The sequence below is a fragment of the Nerophis lumbriciformis genome, linkage group LG18 (genome assembly GCF_033978685.3).
Source record: "Nerophis lumbriciformis linkage group LG18, RoL_Nlum_v2.1, whole genome shotgun sequence".
Lineage (NCBI taxonomy): Eukaryota > Metazoa > Chordata > Actinopteri > Syngnathiformes > Syngnathidae > Nerophis > Nerophis lumbriciformis.
Window position 1 is genome coordinate 4,891,024 of NC_084565.2, and position 24,206 is coordinate 4,915,229.

Consider the following 24,206-nt stretch of genomic DNA (forward strand, 5'->3'; position numbering starts at 1 on the left):
ATCGTGTCCCTCTGATCTTATCCCTCTAATCTTGTCCTTCTGATCTTGTCCCTCTGATCTTGTCCTCTGATCTTGTCCCTCTGATCGTATCCCTCTGATCTTGTCCCTCTGATCTTATCCCTCTGATCTTGTCCCTCTGATATTGTCCTTCTGATCTTGTCCCTCTGATCTTGTCCTCTGATCTTGTCCCTCTGATCTTATCCCTCTGATTTTTTCCTTCTGATCTTGTCCCTCTGATCTTATCCCTCTGATCTTGTCCTTCTGATCTTGTCCCTCTGATATTTTCCCTCTAATCTCTTCCCTCTGATCTTGTCCTTTTGATCTTGTCCCTCTGATCTTGTCCTTCTGATCTTGTCCTTCTGCTCTTGTCCCTATGATCTTCTCCCTCTAATCTCTTCCCTCTGATCGTGTCCTTCTGATCTTGTCCATCTGATCCTGTCCCTCTAATATTGTCCCTCTGATCTTGTCCTTTTGATCTTGTCCCTCTGATCTTCTCCCTCTAACCTTGTCCCGCTGATCTTGTCCCTCTGATCCTGTCCCTCTGATCTTGTCCTGCAGACCTGGACACCAAAGGGAAGATCATGCGTGTGCTGACGGGTTTATTGAAACTGGTGACTCTGCTGGGACTTCTTTACTTGTTCATCTGCTCGCTGGACGTCCTCAGCTCAGCTTTCCAGCTGGTTGGAGGTGAGAGGTTTGATGAAGAAGAAGAAGAAGAAGATGAAGGTCCTCCTGATGTCACCTCTTGTTGTTTGTGCGCAGGTAAAGCTGCGGGGGACATCTTCAAGGACAACGTGATTTTGTCCAACCCTGTGGCCGGCCTGGTGATCGGAGTCCTGGTCACGGTGTTGGTGCAGAGTTCCAGCACGTCCTCGTCCATCGTGGTCAGCATGGTGTCTTCTGGATGTAAGCGCTCTTCATACTACAAGTCAGCTCCTCCAAATCCAAGGCGAGGGTTTTTCAGAAGGAAAAATGATGGATTTTACAATTTGGGCTGAGAGCAAGTTCTTCTTGGAGAAGTTCAAGTGTTTCAGGGTCTGCTTCACAAGTGAGGGAAGGTACAATGGCCAGAAGGACTTCTGAGATAGTGTCAGACCTTTGTGGTGAAGACAGAACTCAAAGTCCTGGTCCATGGACCTTCCTCACTTCTGTCACACGCTTGTAGGTAAGAACTGAAGGAGTCAGACCATGGACACACAAGAGGTTCCTTCAAGAGACAAAGCGAGGAACTCCAGAATCTAGGTCATCCCTGGTGAGGTGTTTGGAGGAGGCAGGACTCAGGACTCAGGACTCAGGACTCAGGACAAGGACTGGAAGGTTATTTTTTTCATCAGCTGGCCTTGGAACACCTCAGTCTCCTTCTGGAGGAGGAGCCACGGACCAGGAACTAGGATTAGTGGATGGAGGGAGGGAGGGAGGGAGAGAAGGAGAAAGAGCTGGATGGATGGTTGATAAAGGGGAACATTGAAGGATGATGGAAGGAATGGTTGGTTGAATGGAAGGAGGGATGAATGAATGATGGGTGATGGAATTATGGATGAATGGTAGATGGATGGATGATGGATTAGTGGATTGATAGAATGTTTGTGGATGGATGGAATGATGGTGGATGGATGATGAATGACGGATGATGGATTAGTGGATGGAAGGGTAGATGGACGGATGGATGGCAGATGGATGAATGATGATGGATGAATGATGATGATTGATGGGTGGATGATAGACGGTGAATGAATGGATGGTGGATAGATGATGAATGATGGATGGATGGACACATGGCGGATGGATGGATGATGGCGAGATGGACGAATGAATAGATGGATGGAGGATGAATGATTGATTCATTGGATTGACGGAAGGAAGGAAGGATGATAGGATGGATTGTTTGAAGGAAGGAAGAATTTTTGGATGGAAGGAAGAAAGGAAGGATGGATGGATGGATGAATAGATTGTTGGATGGATGGAGGATGGATGGATGGTTGGATGAAGGAAGGAAGGAAGGATAGATGATGAATGGTTGGTTGGACGGAAGGGTGGACAGAGGGATGGTAGGATGGCTATTAGGATGGATGATTTGAAGGAAGGAAGGAAAGATGAAGGATGGATGGATGAATGGAAGGAAGGATGGATGGGCGGATATATGGTGGATGATAGATAGATGCTGGATTGATGGATGAATGGATGGATGGATAGATGGATGGAGGATGAATGATTGATTCGTTGGATTGACGGAAGGAAGGAAGGATGATAGGATGGATTGTTTGAAGGAAGGAAGAATTTTTGGATGGAAGGAAGAAAGGAAGGATGGATGGATGGATGAATAGATTGTTGGATGGATGGAGGATGGATGGATGGTTGGATGAAGGAAGGAAGGAAGGATAGATGATGAATGGTGGTTGGACGGAAGGGTGGACAGAGGGATGGTAGGATGGCTATTAGGATGGATGATTTGAAGGAAGGAAGGAAAGATGAAGGATGGATGGATGAATGGAAGGAAGGATGGATGGGCGGATAGATGGTGGATGATGGATGGATGCTGGATTGATGGATGAATGGATGGATGGACAGATGGATGGATGGTGGAAGGATGGATGGATGGATGGTTGATGAAAGGAAGAAATGATGGATGGATTGATGGACGGTTGAATGGAAGGAAGGAAGGAAGGAAGGAAGGAAGGAAGGATGGAAGGAAGGAATGATAGATGATGGATGGTTGGAGGGAAGGGTGGACGGATGGATAGAGGGATGGTAGGATGGATATTAGGATGGATGATTTGAAGGAAGGAAGGAAAGATGAAGAATGGATGGACGAATGGAAGGAAGGGTGGGTGGGCGGATAGATGGCGTGTGGATGGATAGATGCTGGATTGATGGATGAATGGATGGATGGATAGATAGATGGATGGAAGGATGAATGATTGATTTGTTGGATTGATGGAAGGAAGGAAGGAAGGAAGGAAGGAAGGAAGGAAGAATGGAAGGAATAATAGATGATGGATGGTTGGACGGAAGGGTGGACGGATGGATGGAGGGATGGTAGGATGGATATTAGGATGGATGATTTGAAGGAAGGAAGGAAAGATGAAGGATGGATGATGAATGGAAGGAAGGATGGATGGGCGCATAGATGGCGGATGGACGGATAGATGCTGGATTGATGGATGAATGGATGGATGGACAGATGGATGGAAGGATGAATGATTGATTCGTTGGATTGATGGAAGGAAGGAAGGAAGGAAGGAAGGAAGGAAGGAAGGAAGAATGGAAGGAATGATAGATGATGGATGGTTGGACGGAAGGGTGGACGGATGGATGGAGGGATGGTAGGATGGATATTAGGATGGATGATTTGAAGGAAGGAAGGAAAGATGAAGGATGGATGGATGAATGGAAGGAAGGATGGATGGGCGCATAGATGGCGGATGGATGGATAGATGCTGGATTGATGGATGAATGGATGGATGGACAGATGGATGGAAGGATGAATGATTGATTCGTTGGATTGATGGAAGGAAGGAAGGAAGGAAGGAAGAATGGAAGGAATGATAGATGATGGATGGTTGGACGGAAGGGTGGACGGATGGATGGAGGGATGGTAGGATGGATATTAGGATGGATGATTTGAAGGAAGGAAGGAAAGATGAAGGATGGATGGATGAATGGAAGGAATGATGGATGGGCGCATAGATGGCGGATGGATGGATAGATGCTGGATTGATGGATGAATGGATGGATGGACAGATGGATGGAAGGATGAATGATTGATTCGTTGGATTGATGGAAGGAAGGAAGGAAGGAAGGAAGGAAGGAAGGAAGAATGGAAGGAATGATAGATGATGGATGGTTGGACGGAAGGGTGGACGGATGGATGGAGGGATGGTAGGATGGATATTAGGATGGATGATTTGAAGGAAGGAAGGAAAGATGAAGGATGGATGGATGAATGGAAGGAATGATGGATGGGCGCATAGATGGCGGATGGATGGATAGATGCTGGATTGATGGATGAATGGATGGATGGACAGATGGATGGAAGGATGAATGATTGATTCGTTGGATTGAAGACTTAAACGAGTGCGACAGATTTGAAGACTTAAATGAGTGTGACAGAGTTGAAGACTTAAATGAATGTGACAGAGTTGAAGACTTAAATGAGTGCGACAGAGTTGAAGACTTAAATGAGTGTCACAGAATTGAAGACTTAAATGAGTGCGACAGAGTTGAAGACTTAAATGAGTGTGACAGAGTTGAAGACTTAAATGAGTGTGACAGAGTTGAAGACTTAAATAAGTGTGACAGAGTTGAAGACTTAAATGAGTGTGACAGAGTTGAAGACTTAAATGAGTGCGACAGAGTTGAAGACTTAAATGAGTGCGACAGAGTTGAAGACTTAAATGAGTGTGACAGAGTTGAAGACTTAAATGAGTGTGACAGAGTTGAAGACTTAAATGAGTGTGACAGAGTTGAAGACTTAAATGAGTGTGACAGAGTTGAATACCTAAATGAGTGTGACAGAGTTGAAGACTTAAATGAGTGTGACAGAGTTGAAGACTTAAATGAGTGTGACATAATTGAAGACTTAAATGAGTGCGACAGAGTTGAAGACTTAAATGAGTGTGACAGAGTTAAAGACTTAAACGAGTGTGACAGAGTTAAAGACTTAAATGAGTGTGACAGAGTTGAAGACTTAAATGAGTTTGACAGAGTTGAAGACTTAAATGAGTGTGACAGAGTTGAAGACTTAAATGAGTGTGACAGAGTTGAAGACTTAAACGAGTGTGACAGAGTTGAATACCTAAATGAGTGTGACAGAGTTGAAGACTTAAATGAGTGTGACAGAGTTGAAGACTTAAATAAGTGTGACAGAGTTGAAGACTTAAATGAGTGTGACAGAGTTGAAGACTTAAATGAGTGCGACAGAGTTGAAGACTTAAATGAGTGCGACAGAGTTGAAGACTTAAATGAGTGTGACAGAGTTGAAGACTTAAATGAGTGTGACAGAGTTGAAGACTTAAACGAGTGTGACAGAGTTGAATACCTAAATGAGTGTGACAGAGTTGAAGACTTAAATGAGTGTGACAGAGTTGAAGACTTAAATGAGTGTGACATAATTGAAGACTTAAATGAGTGCGACAGAGTTGAAGACTTAAATGAGTGTGACAGAGTTAAAGACTTAAACGAGTGTGACAGAGTTGAAGACTTAAATGAGTGTGACAGAGTTGAAGACTTAAATGAGTGTGACAGAGTTGAAGACTTAAATGAGTGTGACAGAGTTGAAGACTTAAATGAGTGTGACAGAGTTGAAGACTTAAATGAGTGCGACAGAGTTGAAGACTTAAATGAGTGTCACAGAATTGAAGACTTAAATGAGTGCGACAGAGTTGAAGACTTAAATGAGTGTGACAGAGTTGAAGACTTAAATGAGTGTGACAGAGTTGAAGACTTAAATAAGTGTGACAGAGTTGAAGACTTAAATGAGTGTGACAGAGTTGAAGACTTAAATGAGTGCGACAGAGTTGAAGACTTAAATGAGTGCGACAGAGTTGAAGACTTAAATGAGTGTGACAGAGTTGAAGACTTAAATGAGTGTGACAGAGTTGAAGACTTAAATGAGTGTGACAGAGTTGAAGACTTAAATGAGTGTGACAGAGTTGAAGACTTAAACGAGTGTGACAGAGTTGAATACCTAAATGAGTGTGATAGAGTTGAAGACTTAAATGAGTGTGACAGAGTTGAAGACTTAAATGAGTGTGACAGAGTTGAAGACTTAAATGAGTGCTCCTCCTGCGTTTGTTTGTGCAGTGTTGGAGGTGCAGTTGGCGGTGCCCATCATCATGGGCGCCAACATCGGGACCTCGGTCACCAACACCATCGTGGCCATGATGCAGGCGGGCGACCGCAACGAGTTCCGCAGGTAAAGCACAAATCCAAGGAACAGTTCTTGGTGCAGACCCTCACCGTGATCTCCCACAGGGCTTTCGCCGGCGCCACCGTCCACGACTTCTTCAACTGGCTGTCGGTGTTGGTTCTGCTGCCCCTGGAGGTGGCCACAGGTGTGCTGTACAAGCTCACCTTGGTCATCATCAACTCCTTCCACATCCAGACCGGAGAGGATGCCCCGGACCTGCTCAACGTCATCACGGACCCCCTCACCGACTCCATCATCCAGGTAGACCCCTTGGGTGCCAAGCAAGACCTGCATGATGAAGCTTCATGACGTGCACTTGTTGGTTGTTAGGAACGTTCTGGGCTGGTTCTCCCGCCTTGCAGTCAGGCCGCCTTTTGACTCCAGGAAACTAAATCAGTTTCTTCTGTTTTCAAATCAACACACAAAATGTCAGCAGCTCAAAGGATGGATATTACTGTAGTAATAGATAAATATTACTGTAGTATTAGATTAATTTTATTCTAATATTAGTTAAATATTACTGTAGTATTAGGTGAATATTATTGTAATATTAGATGCATATTACTATAATATTAGTTGAATATTACTGTAATATTAGATTCATTTTACTGTAAAATTAGATGAATATTATTGTAATATTAGACGAATATTACTGTAGTATTAGGTGAATATTATTGTAATATTAGATGAATATTACTGTAATATTAGATGAATATTACTGTAATAATAGATGAATATTACTGTAGTATTAGATTAATTTTACTCTAATATTAGTCAAATATTACTTTAGTATTAGGTGAATATTATTGTAATATTAGATTAATATTACTGTAATATTAGTTGAGTATTACTGTAATATTAGATTAATTTTACTGTAAAATTAGATTAATTTTACTGTAAAATTAGATGCATATTATTGTAATATTAGACGAATATTACTGTAGTATTAGGTGAATATTATTGTAATATTAGATTAATATTACTGTAATAATAGATGAATATTACTGTAGTATTAGATTCATTTTACTCTAATATTAGTCAAATATTACTTTAGTATTAGGTGAATATTATTGTAATATTTGATGCAAATTACTATAATATTAGTTGAATATTACTGTAATATAGATTAATTTTACTGTAATATTGGATTAATTTTACTGTAAAACTAGATTAATATTATTGTAATATTAGACGAATATTACTGTAGTATTAGGTGAATATTATTGTAATATTAGATGAATATTACTGTAATAATAGATTAATATTACTGTAGTATTAGATTAATTTTACTCTAATATTAATTAAATATTACTTTAGTATTAGGTGAATATTATTGTAATATTAGATGCATATTACTATAATATTAGTCAAATATTACTTTAGTATAAGGTGAATATTATTGTAATATTAGATGAATATTACTGTAATATTAGTTGAATATTACTGTAATATTAGATGAATTTTACTGTAAAATTAGATGAATTTTACTGTAAAATTAGATTAATATTATTGTAATATTAGACGAATATTACTGTAGTATTAGGTGAATATTATTGTAATATTAGATTAATATTACTGTAATAATAGATGAATATTACTGTAGTATTAGATTAATTTTACTCTAATATTAGCTAAATATGACTTTATTATTAGGTGAATATTATTGTAATATTAGATGCATATTACTATTATATTAGTTTAATATTACTGTAATATTAGATTCATTTTTCTGTAATATTAGATTAATTTTACTGTAAAATTAGATGAATATTATTGTAATATTAGACGAATATTACTGTAGTATTAGGTGAATATTATTGTAATATTAGATGAATATTACTGTAATATTAGATTAATATTACTGTAATATTAGATTAATATTAATATAATAGTTAAAATTTACTCTAATATATATATATATATATATATATATATATATATATATATATATATATATATATATATATATATATGTGTGTGTGTGTGTGTGTGTGTGTCATGAAGTGGTGGCGACGAACCCCAAGACGCAGAGATGACAGGCGGTGTACAAGAAAACATGGTTTTAATGTTTTAAAAAAAGCAAGGAAAACACGAACCAGAAACAGCAAACAGGGACAGGAGTCAGGATCCAGGAAATAGCTCACAGAAACAGGCAGTCCACAGCATACAGCAAATAATACTCCAGCACTGACTGGAGGGCAACGCTAGTTTAAATAATGCCTCTGATTAGTGCTCGGTCCGCAGGTGAGCGGGCGAACACTAATCAGAGGCAGGTGGAAATAATAAGTAACCATGGTAACTAAAACAAACAAGGATGCACAAAAAACAGGAACTATGAAGTCCAAAACTAACAGAACATAACAAAACATGATTCGGGACGTGGATCATGACAATGTGTGTGTGTATATTGTGTATATACTGTATGTATGTGTATATATATATATATATATATATATATATATATATATATATATATATATATATATATATATATATATATATATATATATATATATATATATATATATATATATATGTACATATATATATATATATGTATATATTAGACTTAGATTTAGACTTCCTTTTCATTGTCATTCAAATTTGAACTTTACAGTACAGATAAGAACACAATTTAATTTCAACAGCTCATGGTAGTGCAGGATAAAAAAGCAATAAGGTGCATATATAAATAAATAAATAGGTTACTGTACAGATAAATATATTGCACTTTTTCACATGCGTCCACGTTTATGGATGTATGTTATATTGTCTTTTTTATTCCATATTTTTATTCCCCCAATCCATTTTGGGGGGAGTTTCGGGGATTTTTTATGATGCGTTCAAGAGTATGTATACATACATACATATGTGCATATTTACCATACTTGCCAACCCTCCCGGATTTTCCGGGAGACTTCCGAAATTCAGCGCCTCTCCTGAAAACCTCCCGGGACAAATTTTCTCCTGAAAATCTCCCGAAATTCAGGCGGAGCTGGAGGCCACGCCCCCTCCAGCTCCATGCGGACCTGAGTCCGCTTTCTCACAATATAAAGAACGTCTACAGTAAAGCAGTCCGTCTGCCGTAAACAGCAATGTTGTGACACTCTTAAACAGGACAATACTGCCATCTAGTGCATTTGATGAAAGCACTTTTGTGCGTGCCACACATCAATGCATAATCAGAGAGGGTGTTCAGCATGGTTAGAAAAATAGTGACAGAGAATAGAACAAGGATGGACAATTCAACCCTTAACTCAACAATGAGTAGATGAGTGTTATGTGTGTGTATATGTGTAAATAAATGAACACTGAAATTCAAGTATTTCTTTTATTTATATATATTTATATATATATATATATATATATATATATATATATATATATATATATATATATATATATATATATATATATATATATATATGTCTTAATAAGGTTATCCAAAAAATAATGCTCGATACCGTAGTAGAGCGCAATATATGTATGTGTGGGAAAAAAATCACAAGACTACTTCATCTCTACAGGCCTGTTTCATGAGGGGTTCCCTCAATCAAATCTCCTGATGATTGAGGGAACCCCTCATGAAACAGGCCTGTACAGATGAAGTAGTCTTGTGATTTTTTCCCACACATACATATATATATATATATATATATATATATATATATATATATATATATATATATATATCCATCCATCCATTTTCTACCGCTTATTCCCTTCGGGGTCGCAGGGATATATATATATATATATATATATATATATATATATATATATATATATATATATATATATATATATATATATATATATATGAAATACTTGACTTGGTGAATTCTAGCTGTAAATATACTCCTCCCCTCTTAACCACGCCCCCAACCACGCCCCCGCCCCAACCACGCCTCCCGCACCCACCCCCCACCACCCACCTCCCGAAATTGGAGGTATCAAGGTTGGCAAGTATGATATTTACACACACACACACACACACACACACACACACACACACACACACACACACACACAGACACACACACACACACACACACACACACATATATACATATAGACACATTCATACATATATAGATAAATATACACATACATATATAAGCATGCACATACATACATATATATATATACACATACATACATATATGCATATATATACATAGATATACACTTACATACATATATACATACAGTATATATATATATATACATAGATATACACATTCATACATATATACACATACATACATATATACATGCATATACATATATACATAGCTATACACATACAAACAGTACATACATATATACAGTACATATATATACACATGCATACATGTACAGTATATATACATACATATATACACATACATACATACATATACAGTATATATACACATACATATATACAGTACATATATATACACATACATACATACACATCCAACCCTCTATAGCCTTACATGTATGTATATATATATATATATATATATATATATATATATATATATATATATATATATATATATATGTATATATATATATATACAGTATATATATATATATATATACCTGAGAAATAACAGCTACCAACCATTCACGAAACCCAACACAACACTCCAATACGTGCACCATGACAGCAACCACCCACCCACCACCACGAAAAGGATACCTACCGGAATTAATAAAAGGCTATCGATGCTGTCATCTAGCAAAGCTGAATTTGACCAAGCAACCCCCCCCCCGTACCAAAAAGCCCTTGATGAAAGCGGATACAATTTCACCCTCACCTATGAACCCACGCCAGGAAACCAACCAAAAAAGCACAGAAAACGAAACGACATCATCTGGTACAACCCCCCATACAGCAAAAACATCTCAACTAACATTGGACACAAATTCCTCAATCTGATTGACAAACACTTTCCCAAAGACAACACCCTAAGAAAAGTATTCAACAAGAACAACATTAAATTGAGCTACAGCTGTATGAACAATATACGACAAATCATCTCAAACCACAACAAAACAATTGCAAATGAGCCGTCGGCCCCCGGACAGAGCGACTCCAAAACCAACAAAGGCTGTAACTGCCGAAAGAAACCTGATTGCCCTCTCAACGGGGGGTGCTTACAAACATCAGTTGTCTACCAATCTAAGGTAACACGCAAGGACATTAACACATCCGACACATATGTAGGATTAACCGAGGGAGAGTTCAAAACCAGATGGAACAATCACAAGGCTTCTTTCAGGAACCAAAACCTGCGGAATACCACAGAACTCAGCAAACACATTTGGGACCTCAAAGACAATAATGTTGAATATTCAATAACATGGCAAATTCTTGCATCCAGCACACCTTACAATAGTGGTAATAAAAGATGCAACCTATGCTTGAAAGAGAAACTGTTTATTATTTACCGTCCAGACCTGTCATCCCTCAACAAGCGCAGCGAAATTGTAACAGCATGCCGCCATCAGACGGAAACACCTCCTAGGTAACACATGAGCCAATCACCACGCCCCTACGCCAGCCTGTACCCACCCACTCTGTGCCCTATATAAACCATGGTATGTGAATGCTCCCATTAAAATCTCCTGATGATTGAGGGAACCCCCTCATGAAACAGGCCTGTAGAGATGAAATAGTCTTGTGATTTTTTTCCCACACATACATATATATATATATATATATATATATATATATATATATATATATATATATATATATATATATATATATATATATATATATATATATATATATATGTCTTAATAAGGTTATCCAAAAAATAGTGCTCGATACCGTAGTAGAGCGCAATATATGTATGTGTGGGGAAAAAAAATCACAAGACTATTTCATCTCTACAGGCCTGTTTCATGAGGGGGGGTACCCTCAATCGTCAGGAGATTTTAATGGGAGCATTCGCATACCATGGTTTATATAGGGCACAGAGTGGGTGGGTACAGGCTGGCGTAGGGGCGTGGTGATTGGCTCATGTGTTACCTAGGAGGTGTTTCCGTCTATGGCGGCATGTTGTTACAATTTCGCTGCGCTTGTTGAGGGATGACAGGTCTGGACGGTAAATAATAAACAGTTTCTCTTTCAAGCATAGGTTGCATCTTTTATTACCACTATTAATATATATATATATATATATATATATAGCGGTCTGAGGCTAAAGGTGGTGTTGTACCGTGAGTGCTGTTGCATGTTTAAAATGGCTGTTTGGGCCCCACAGACCATTGGCACCTTTTCACTTTGGCCCCTGGAGGCCAAACATTGGGACAAGCCAGTATCAGACGGATTGCTACTTTAAAGACAGACTGATAGTATTAAAAAAAATACAATAATATTGAGTTTGAACAAGTATCACGGTCACAAAGTGAGAACATCGTAGTTGTAGTTTGCTTCTTCCAGGAAACAAAAGAAGGTTATTTTACTTCATCAAGCATTTGAAAGATATTTCATATCTAGACTAGACTAGGTTTCCATGCTCTTAATTAGTCTGATTGTTTTGTACTGTCACACCTGCATGTTCTTCCTTTCTGTCGCAGCTGGATAAATCCGTCATCACCGGCATCGCCACCGGAGACCCGGAGGCCAGAAACAAAAGCCTGATCAAAATATGGTGCAAGAAAAAGGTCAACACGGTGAGAAAATATGTTCTACGTCATTGTTTTTTAGACCTTTAACATCAAAACTGTATTTGCCATTATGATGTGCAGTGATGTTTTTAAAATGTCTTCAACTATATTTCAATGGTCGAAATCTGCACTTTTGGGTGTTATAGGAGTTATTATGGTAATCTAGGTCACAGCAGCTAAGAACAGGAACAAAGCAAAGTGGGCGGAGTTTTACATGATAATATATCATATTGTAGGTGTTCATTGCACTTTGATATGTTGTTGATATTCAGTGTTTTATTGTTCATAGTTAATATTGTAAATCCCACTTTCTTTATTTTCATGTGCATTTTTGGGTGTCCCATTCAGGAAAAAACTGTAAAATTCCTTTCCGGTTTTTTGAGGTGGTCTATCATAACGTTTTTACAAAGTCATCACGTCGTGTAAATGGTAAATAAAAACAGAATATAATGATTTGAAAATCCTTTTCAACTTATATTCAAGTGAATAGACTGCAAAGACAAGATATTTCACGTTCTGACTGGAAAACGTTGTCATTTTTTGCAAATATTAGCTCATTTGGAACTGGATGCCTGCGACGTGTTTCAAAAAAGCTGACACGAGCGGCAAAAAAGACTGAGAAAGTTGAGGAATGCTCATCAAAGACTTATTTGGAACATCCCACAGGTGAACAGGCTAATTGGGAACAGGTGATTGGGTATAAAAGTAGAGTCAATGAAATGCTCAGTCTTTCACAAACAAGGACGGGGCGAGGGTCACCACTTTGTCAACAAATTGTCCAACAGTTTAAGAACTAAATTTCTCAACCAGCTATTGCAAGGAATTTAGGGATTTCACCATCTACGCTCCGTAATATCATCAAAAGGTTCTTAGAATCTTTTCAGAAATCCATGATATTACGCACCTTGGATCGCACCTTGGATCCTTCAGGCGGTCCTGCATCAAAAAGCAACATCGGTGTGTAAAGGATATCACCACATGGGCTCAGGAACACTTCAGAAAACCACTGTCAGTAACTACAGTTGGTCGCTACATCCGTAAGTGCAAGTTAAAACTCTACTATGCAAAGCGAAAGCCATTTATCAACAACACCCAGAAACGCTTTGCCGGCTTCGCTGGGCCCGATCTCATCTAAGATGGACTGATGCAAAGTGTAAAAGTGTTCTGTGGTCTGACGAGTCCACATTTCAAATTGTTTTTTTTGGAAACTGTGGACGTCTTGTCCTCCGGACCAAAGAGGAAAAGAACCATCCGGACTGTTCTAGGCGCAAAGTGTAAAAGGCAGCATGTGTGATGGTATGGGGGTGTATTAGTGCCCAAGACATGGGTAACTTACACATCTGTGAAGGCACCATTAATGCTGAAAGGTACATACAGTTGGTCGCTACCTCCATAAGTGCAAGTTAAAACTCTATTTTGCAAAGCGAAAGCCCTTTATCAACAACACCCAGAAACGCTTTGCCGGCTTCGCTGGGCCCGATCTCATCTAAGATGGACTGATGCAAAGTGTAAAAGTGTTCTGTGGTCTGACGAGTCCACATTTCAAATTGTTTTTTTTGGAAACTGTGGACGTCTTGTCCTCCGGACCAAAGAGGAAAAGAACCATCCGGACTGTTCTAGGCGCAAAGTGTAAAAGGCAGCATGTGTGATGGTATGGGGGTGTATTAGTGCCCAAGACATGGGTAACTTACACATCTGTGAAGGCACCATTAATGCTGAAAGGTACATACAGTTGGTCGCTACCTCCATAAGTGCAAGTTAAAACTCTATTTTCTATTTTGCAAAGCGAAAGCCCTTTATCAACAACACCCAGAAACGCTTTGCCGGCTTCGCTGGGCCCGAACTCATCTAAGATGGACTGATGCAAAGTGTAAAAGGGTTCTGTGGTCTGACGAGTCCACATTTCAAATTGTTTTTTTTGGAAACTGTGGACGTCGTGTCCTCCGGAACAAAGAGGAAAAGAACCATCCGGACTGTTCTCGGCGCAAAGTGTAAAAGGCAGCATGTGTGATGGTATGGGGGTGTATTAGTGCCCAAGACATGGGTAACTTACACATCTGTGAAGGCACCATTAATGCTGAAAGGTACATACAGGTTTTGGAGCAACATATGTTGCCATCCAAGCAACGTTATCATGGACGCCCCTGCTTATTTCAACTTTTTTGCTGCCATTAAATTCTAAGTTAATGATTATTTGCACAAAAAAAAGGAAAAAAAGAAATATCTTGTCTTTGCAGTCTATTCAAGGCCTACTGAAATGCGATTTTCTTATTCAAACGGGGATAGCAGGTCCATTCTATGTGTCATACTTGATCATTTCGCGATATTGCCTTATTTTTGCTGAAAGGATTTAGTAGAGAACATCGACGATAAAGTTTGCAACTTTTGGTCGCTGATAAAAAAGCCTTGCCTGTACCGGAAGTAGCAGACGAGTAGCGTGACGTCACAAGTTGTGGAGCTCCTCACATCCGCACATTGTTTACAATCATGGCCACCAGCAGCGAGAGCGATTCGGACCGAGAAAGCGACGATTCCCCCATTAATTTGAGCGAGGATGAAAGATTTGTGGATGAGGAAAGTGAGAGCGAAGGACTAGAGGTCAGATAGGGAAGATGCTGTGAGAGGCGGGTGGGACCTGATATTCAGCTGGGAATGACTAAAACAGTAAATAAACACAAGACATATATATACTCTATTAGCCACAACACAACCAGGCTTATATTTAATATGCCACAAATTAATCCCGCATAACAAAACCCGCCAATACAACTCAAACACCTGCACAACACACTCAATCCCACAGCCCGAAGTACCGTTCACCTCCCCAAAGTTCATACAGCACATATATTTCCCCGAAGTCCCCAAAGTTACGTACGTGACATGCACATAGCGGCACGCACGTACGGGCAAGCCATCAAATGTTTGGAAGCCGCAGCTGCATGCGTACTCACGGTACCGCGTCTGGGCATCCAACTCAAAGTCCTCCTGGTAAGAGTCTCTGTTGTCCCAGTTCTCCACAGGCCAATGGTAAAGCTTGACTGTCATCCTCCGGGAATGTAAACAATGAAACACCGGCTGTGTTTGTGTTGCTGCAGCCGGCCGCAATACACCGCTTCCCACCTACAGCTTTCTTCTTTGCTGTCTCCATTGTTCATTGAACAAATTGCAAAAGATTCACCAACACGGATGTCCAGAATACTGTGGAATTTTGCGATGAAAACAGACGACTTAATAGCTGTCCTCTACAATCAGACGTTTTCAGCAGGATATTTCGCGCGGAATTTAAAATTGCACTTTAGTAAGCTAGTATTGGCATGTGTTGCAATGTTAAGATTTCCATCCATCCATCCATCCATCCATCCATCTTCTTCCGCTTATCCGAGGTCGGGTCGCGGGGGCAGCAGCCTAAGCAGGGAAGCCCAGACTTCCCTCTCCCCAGCCACTTCGTCCAGCTCTTCCCGTGGGACCCCGAGGCGTTCCCAGGCCAGCCGGGAGACATAGTCTTCCCAACGTGTCCTGGGTCTTCCCCGCGGCCTCCTACCGGTCGGACATGCCCTAAACACCTCCCTAGGGAGGCGTTCAGGTGGCATCCTGACCAGATGCCCGAACCACCTCATCTGGCTCCTCTCGATGTGGAGGAGCAGCGGCTTTACTTTGAGCTCCCCCCGGATGGCAGAGCTTCTCACCCTATCTCTAAGGGAGAGCCCCGCCACCCGGCGGAGGAAACTCATTTCGGCCGCTTGTACCCGTGGTCTTGTCCTTTCGGTCATAACCCAAAGCTCATGACCATAGGTGAGGATGGGAACGTAGATCGACCGGTAAATTGAGAGCTTTGCCTTCCGGCTCAGCTCCTTCTTCACCACAACGGATCGATACAGCGTCCGCATTACTGAAGACGCCGCACCGATCTGCCTGTCGATCTCACGAGCCACTCTTCCCTCACTCGTGAACAAGACTCCGAGGTACTTGAACTCCTCCACTTGGGGCAAGATCTCCTCCCCAACCCGGAGATGGCACTCCACCCTTTTCCGGGCGAGAACCATGGACTCGGACTTGGAGGTGCTGATTCTCATCCCAGTCGCTTCACACTCAGCTGCGAACCGATCCAGTGAGAGCTGAAGATCCTGGCCAGATGAAGCCATCAGGACCACATCATCTGCAAAAAGCAGAGACCTAATCCTGCAGCCACCAAACCAGATCCCCTCAACGCCTTGACTGCGCCTAGAAATTCTGTCCATAAAAGTTATGAACAGAATCGGTGACAAAGGGCAGCCTTGGCGGAGTCCAACCCTCACTGGAAACGTGTCCGACTTACTACCGGCAATGCGGACCAAGCTCTGGCACTGATCATACAGGGAGCGGACTGGCACTGATCATACAGGGAGCGGACTGCCACAATCAGACAGTCCGATACCCCGTACTCTCTGAGCATTCCCCACAGGACTTCCCGAGGGACACGGTCGAATGCCTTCTCCAAGTCCACAAAACACATGTAGACTGGTTGGGCAAACTCCCATGCACCTTCAAGGACCCTGCCGAGAGTATAGAGCTGGTCCACAGTTCAGTAGGCCTTTCAATTGATTATTTACAAATAACACAACGCGACAACTTCACTGCTTTTGGGGTTTTGTAGAATTCTATCGGACTTTGTGACTTTTTAGTGTCCCTGACAAAAAAGGGACACCAAACACACATACTGTACAGAAGAGTTGTAGGCTCCCTAGACACATTTTTTCCTTTCAATATGGCCCCCTGAGTCCAAATATTTGTTATCTCCTAAAGCCGAACCAGGTTTTGGATCACAATCCTTTCACCCTCTGCCTGCTTTTCCTAATCAAGACTTTCTGGAACGAGACGGTGGAGAGTTGCCCCGTCGGTGCCGTCTGCTGGGAGGTGAACAACCAAAGCTGGACGGAGAAGAACACCACCTGGACCGACTACCAGGAGAAATGTAAGGGTAGCTCCGGATGAAAGCCCCCTGGAGAGAAAGCTGAGAGGCCTCGTAGGAAACATGAGAGGAGACCCAACAATGACAACCTTTGAGTCGTTGACTCAGCAGATTCCTGGGACCCGCTCAATGAGAGTATTCACGGGCCCCTGAGTCTCCGAGTTAATGGTTGCTTCTCCTGACAGGCGCACACATCTTTGTCAACGCCAACCTGCCCGACTTGGCGGTGGGCCTCATCCTTCTGGGTCTGTCCCTCTTCGTCCTCTGCACCTGCCTCATCCTCATCGTCAAGCTGCTCAACTCCATGCTCAAAGGCCAGGTGGCGCTGGTCATCAAGAATTTGCTCAACACAGGTGAGAGAGCCCGCCAAAAAAAATGGACTTTTTGTTGATTCAGGCCAAGGGCGAGGATTAGTGATTCAGAAGTAGCTAAAACACTGTGGATGGATGTTAGCCGCTAGCGAGTTAGCCATGTCTTAAAGCACCTCTTCCTGAGGGTGTTTCAGTGTTAGAACTTCACCTTTATCTTTACTTTTTACACCAAAATGTGTGCGTCCAACTGTGACTTTGAACTGTGAGTATGGACTGTGAATATGGACTGTGAATATGAACTGTGATTATGGACGATAAATATGGACTAAGTATGAAATGTGAGTATGGACTGTGATTATGGACTATAAGTATGGACTAAGTATGAACTGTGAGTATGGACTATAAGTATGAACTGTGCGTATGTACTGTGAGTATGAACTGTGAATAAGAACTGTGAGTATGAACTGTGAGTATGGACTGTGAATATGGACTGTGATTATGGACTATAAGTATGGACTAAGTATGAACTGCGAGTATGGACTATAAGTATGAACTGTGAGTATGGACTATAAGTATGAACTGTGAGTATGGACTGTGAGTATGGACTGTGATTTTGGACTATAAGTATGGACTAAGTATGAGCTGCGAGTATGGACTATAAGTATGAACTGTTAGTATGGATGGTGAGTATGAATTATAAGTATGGACTGTGAGTATGGACTGTGAATATGAACTGTGAGTATGGACTATAAGTATGAACTGTTAGTATGGACGGTGAGTATGAATTATAAGTATGGACTGTGAGTATGGACTGTGAATATGAACTGTGAGTATGGACTATAAGTATGAACTGTGAGTATGGACTGTGAGTATGAACTGTGAATATGAACTATAAATATGAACTGTGAGTATGGACTGTGAGTATGGTCTGTAAGTATGGACTAAGTATGAACTGCGAGTATGGACTATAAGTATGAACTGTTAGTATGGACTGTGATTATGGACTATAAGTATGAACTAAGTATGAAATGCGCGTATGGACTGTTATTATGGACTATAGGTATGGACTAAATATGAACTGCGAGTATGGACTATAAGTATGAACTATGAGTATGGACTATAAGTATGAACTGTGAGTATGGACTGTGAGTATGGTCTGTAAGTATGGACTAAGTATGAACTGTGAGTATGGACTGTAAGTATGAACTGTTAGTATGGACTGTGAGTATGGACTGTGATTGTGGACGATAGGAAGGACTAAGTATGAACTGCGAGTATGGACTATAAGTATGAACTGTTAGTATGAACGGTGAGTATGAACTATAAGTATGGACTGTGAGTATGGACGTGAGTATGGACTGTGAGTATGGACTGTGAATGCGAACTGTGAGTATGGACTATAAGTTTGAACTGTGAGTATGGACTGTGAGTATGAACTGTGAGTATGAACTATAAATATGAACTGTGAGTATGGACTGTGAGTATGGTCTGTAAGTATGGACTAAGTATGAACTACGAGTATGGACTATAAGTATGAACTGTGAGTATGGACTATAAGTATGGACTGTGTGTATGAACTGTGAGTATGAACTATAAGTATTAACTGTGAGTATGGATTGTGAGTATGGACTGTGAGTATGGACTGTGAGTATGGATTGTGTGTATGGACTGTGAATATGAACTGTGAGTATGGACTATAAGTATGAACTGTGAGTATGGACTGTGAGTATGAACTGTGAGTATGAACTATAAATATGAACTGTGAGTATGGACTGTGAGTATGGTCTGTAAGTATGGTCCAAGTATGAACTGCGAGTATGGACTATAAGTAGGAACTGAGAGTATGGACTGTGATTATGAACTGTGAGTATGGACTGTAAGTATGGACTGTGAGTATGAACTGTGAATATGAACTGTGAGTCTAAGTATGGACTGTGATTATGAACTGTGAGTATGGACTGTAAGTATGGACTGTGAGTATGAACTGTGAATATGAACTGTGAGTATGGACTATAAGTATGAACTGTGAGTATGGACTATAAGTATGACCTGTGGGTATGGACTTTAAATATGAACTGTGAGTATGGACTATGCGTATGAACAGTGAGTACGAACTGTGAGTATGGACTCTAAGTATGATCTATGAGTATGGACTGAGAATAGGATCTTTGAGTATGGACTGTGAGTATGAACTGTGAGTATGAACTGTGAATATGGCCTGTGAGTATGAACTGTGAGTATGGACTATACGTATGAACAGTGAGTACGAACTGTGAGTATGGACTCTAAGTATGATCCATGAGTATGGACTGAGAGTAGGATCTGTGAGTATGGACTGTGAGTATGAACTGTGAGTATGGACTATGAGTATGGACTGTGAGTATGAACTGTGAGTATGAACTGTAAATATGGACTGTGAGTATGAACTGTGAGTATGGACTGTAGGTATGAACTGTGAGTATGGACTATGAGTATGGACTGTGAGTATGAACTGTGAGTATGAACTGTAACTATGGACTGTGAGTATGAACTGTGAGTATGGACTGTCAGTATGGACTGTGAGTATGGACTGTAAGTATGGAATGTGAGTATGGAGTATAAGTATGGACTGTGAGTATGGACTGTGAGTATGAACTGTGAGTATGGACTATAATTTTACTTGGTAATAATGAACTGTGAGAATGGATTATAAGTATGAACAGTAAGTATGGACTATGAGTATGGACTATAAGTGTACTCTGTAAGTATGGACTGTTAATATGGACTATAAGAATGCACTGTGAGTATGGACTGTGAGTATGGACTGTGAGTATGGACTGTATGAACACTCCTGGTCGCCTGCTTGATAGTCAGCACATCTGCTGTGGTGATGATGCTTGATGAGCTACGCAAGCCAAGCAACTCTGAAGCTTCCACCGCACATTCAGATCCTCCGAGTCCTGACTTGTGCGATGGACGAAGCTGAGAAACAAACCTCTTCCTCCCTTTCAAAGACGTATTTCTCCGCAGACTTCCCCTTCCCCTTCGCCTGGGTGACCGGCTACATCGCCATCCTGGTGGGAGCCGGCATGACCTTCATCGTTCAGAGCAGCTCCGTCTTCACCTCGGCCATAACGCCTCTTGTTGGTGAGCCTGAACCTCTTCCAAATGTCTCCTTCCAGTCAGAACCAGGGAGATCTGAAGTCCCTAAGGGACCTTGGACAGACCAGTTTAGATACGAGCTTCAGAAACCAGAACAAGATGCTAGCTTCGGATTGTCTTTGACGTTACAGAAACACGTTTGCATAAGTGAAGACTCATCCTTAGTAGTTATAAAAACATTGAACAGCCTTCAAGTACTTTAGGTCCACTGACGGTCAACCTCTCAAAAAACCTGTATTTTGAAGACTGAAGAATCTAGTAATGTACGTTAAAATATGGAATATGGCAGAAGAAGAAACACATGAAGACCAAGATGGCTAGTTTGAAAACGGGTTAGCAGCATTTACAAATCCCGGTGTGAGAACGAGTGGTTAGAAACGGTTCGGAAAAGTCCAGATCAGACCAACCAAAAGGTATCCCCCCTAGCTACCACCTGCAGATCTTCAAAGGTTGTTGATTGGTCCTCTCATCTTGTAGAAAGACCACAAACTAGTTTGTTGATTTACTTTGCTGTCCAATTCTCCCTGGTGGTGTAGTGGTACACGCTGGACGGTTGGTTCCTGTTCCTGGCACCCACACTCGACCATCCCTACAGTCCTCGTTCCAATCCTGGGTCAATGAAAGTGTTGTGTAACGAATACTAAGCCAAACAATCCTCTTCAAAGAATGTTGGTTGGTCCTCTCATCTTGTAGAAAGACCACAAACTAGTTTGTTGATTTACTTTGCCATCCAATTCTCCCTGGTGGTGCAGTGGTACACGCTGGACGGTTGGCTCCTGTTCCTGGCACCATACACGACCATCCCTACAGTCCTCGTTCCAATACTGGGTCAATGAAAGTGTTATGTCACGAACACTAAGCCAAACAATCCTCTTCAAAGAATGTTGGTTGGTCCTCTCATCTTGTAGAAAGACCACAAACTAGTTTGTTGATTTACTTTTCCATCCAATTCTCCCTGGTGGTGCAGTGGTACACGCTGGACGGTTGGTTCCTGTTCCTGGCACACACACACAACCATCCCTACAGTCCTCGTTCCAATCCTGGGTCAATGAAAGTGTTATGTCACGAACACTAAGCCAAACAATCCTCTTCAAAGAATGTTGGTTGGTCCTCTCATCTTGTAGAAAGACCACAAACTAGTTTGTTGATTTACTTTTCCATCCAATTCTCCCTGGTGGTGCAGTGGTACACGCTGGACGGTTGGTTCCTGTTCCTGGCACACACACACAACCATCCCTACAGTCCTCGTTCCAATCCTGGGTCAATGAAAGTGTTGTGTAACGAATACTAAGCCAAACAATCCTCTTCAAAGAATATTGGTTGGTCCTCTCATCTTGTAGGAAGACCACAAAATAGTTTGTTGATTTACTTTGCCATCCAATTCTCCCTGGTGGTGCAGTGGTACACGCTGGACGGTTGGTTCCTGTTCCTGGCACCCACACATAACCATCCCTACAGTACTCGTTCCAATCCTGGTTCAATGAATGTGTTGTGTCGCGAACACTAAGCCGAACCATCCGTGCCTTAGACTCAGGTGGTGGAAGAAACTGAAAGACTTCTGGACCACTATCAACTATCATTTCCTGATTCATTCCAGTAACGGTTGCCAGTGTGTGCAGGAACAGGAACAGAGCAGCAAAGTCAGGACAACCTGTGTGGATTTCATTTGAAACCTTTTGCTTGTCTTGAAGGTATCGGCGTCATCAGCCTCGAGAGGGCCTATCCTCTAACTCTGGGCTCAAATATCGGTACGACCACCACGGCCATCTTGGCGGCGATGGCCAGCCCTGGAGAAACCCTCTCCAACTCGCTCCAGGTACGGCGCCAGAGAGAGTCGTGCGTTTTATTTGCTGTTCCAGGTTCTAATAGTGGTCTCTCTTGGTAGATTGCCCTCTGCCATTTCTTCTTCAACATCATGGGCATCCTCCTGTGGTATCCCATCCCCTTCACACGCTTGCCCATCAGGCTGGCCAGAGGGTTGGGGAACCGCACAGCCGAGTACCGCTGGTTCGCCGCCCTCTACCTGGTCCTGTGCTTCCTGGTCTTGCCTCTGACCATCTTCGGCCTGTCGATGGCCGGCTGGCAGGTCTTGGTGGGCATCGGGGCCCCCATCATTGTGCTCGTCGTCTTCGTGGTGATCGTAAACATCATGCAGTCTCGCTGCCCACGCTTCCTGCCCCGCTTCCTGCGCGACTGGAAGTTCCTGCCGCGGCCCCTGCGCTCCCTGGCGCCCTGGGACTCCGTGGTGACCTCCCTCATGGGTTTCTGCGGCCACTACTGCTGCTGCTTCTGCCGGTGTTGCGGGTGCTGCCAGAAGGACAAAAAACTCGGAGAGGGCAAGAGCCTGGAGATGTACGATAACCCGGCGCTGACTGAGGAGGACGACCCGAAGGTCATCCGAGGAACTCATCTTTGATGATGTTGACCTGGGCTGTAGTTATGGCACAGGTGTACTCCGAACTCTGAACACTTTGCACCTGTTGTTTGTCGCGAAGAACATTATGAAACACTTCTCTGTCTTTTTAAGTCTGTTTATATTTTATCTACGTAGAGTAGGGAAGGGGTTCACACGGCCCCAGTCCTAGGTGGATCCCCTGAGAAGAATGTGGGACCGTGGGGGTAATCATTTGGCAATGCAGTCTGCCAAAAGCAATGGAAAGCGCCACCCTACATAGCAACTGAACATTTTAAGATGTTCAACACTCTAAAGTGGATAGTGCCTCCCGCGATTCGTCACGTTTCACGTGTCAGGTAAAGGGTGACCAATGGGGCCGTATGGATCCCCTTCCTACTCTGTAAGAAATGATCTTTGCATGAACATGTTGCTCCTTCCTCAGTATTTAAGGCTGAATCATCTTTGTCAATTAAAAATAAATATTTTTCACTAACTTATGGGCGTGCCCCTTTTTTTAAATACCGAAGGTGGACAGTGGTGTGTGTTTGTGGGACTCCACTGGAGGGTGTGTCCAAACATGCCACTATTCTTTTTCATTACAACACAAGTTCACTTGACTTGAAATTTCTCACACAGCTCACACAAACACTGTGTTTTGTGTGTTGCGTTGTTTTCCCAACTACTATTAAATTAGGTACACACTACTAATTTTGTTTTACTATATTATATACACTAATATACTCTATTGTTTTACTATATTATATACACTATTATACTTTGTTGTTTCACTAAATTATATACACTATTATACTTTGTTGTTTTACTATTTCACACTAT

General features: G+C 41.5%; 1 protein-coding gene across 1 annotated transcript in view; it reads left to right on the top strand.

Moving 5' to 3' along the window:
• LOC133618061 (sodium-dependent phosphate transport protein 2B-like) overlaps positions 1-23,866 on the top strand; it is a 38,417-nt gene extending 14,551 nt beyond the window's left edge. The window contains exons 4-13 of the mRNA XM_061978526.2: positions 559-687; positions 763-906; positions 5,803-5,914; positions 5,974-6,169; positions 12,485-12,580; positions 17,414-17,525; positions 17,708-17,875; positions 20,843-20,959; positions 22,666-22,790; positions 22,860-23,866. Coding sequence (XP_061834510.2) covers positions 559-687; positions 763-906; positions 5,803-5,914; positions 5,974-6,169; positions 12,485-12,580; positions 17,414-17,525; positions 17,708-17,875; positions 20,843-20,959; positions 22,666-22,790; positions 22,860-23,390 — 1,730 coding nt within the window. The 3' untranslated portion in view covers positions 23,391-23,866. The remainder of the gene's footprint in view (positions 1-558; positions 688-762; positions 907-5,802; positions 5,915-5,973; positions 6,170-12,484; positions 12,581-17,413; positions 17,526-17,707; positions 17,876-20,842; positions 20,960-22,665; positions 22,791-22,859) is intronic.
• The last annotated feature ends 340 nt before the right edge of the window (positions 23,867-24,206 follow it).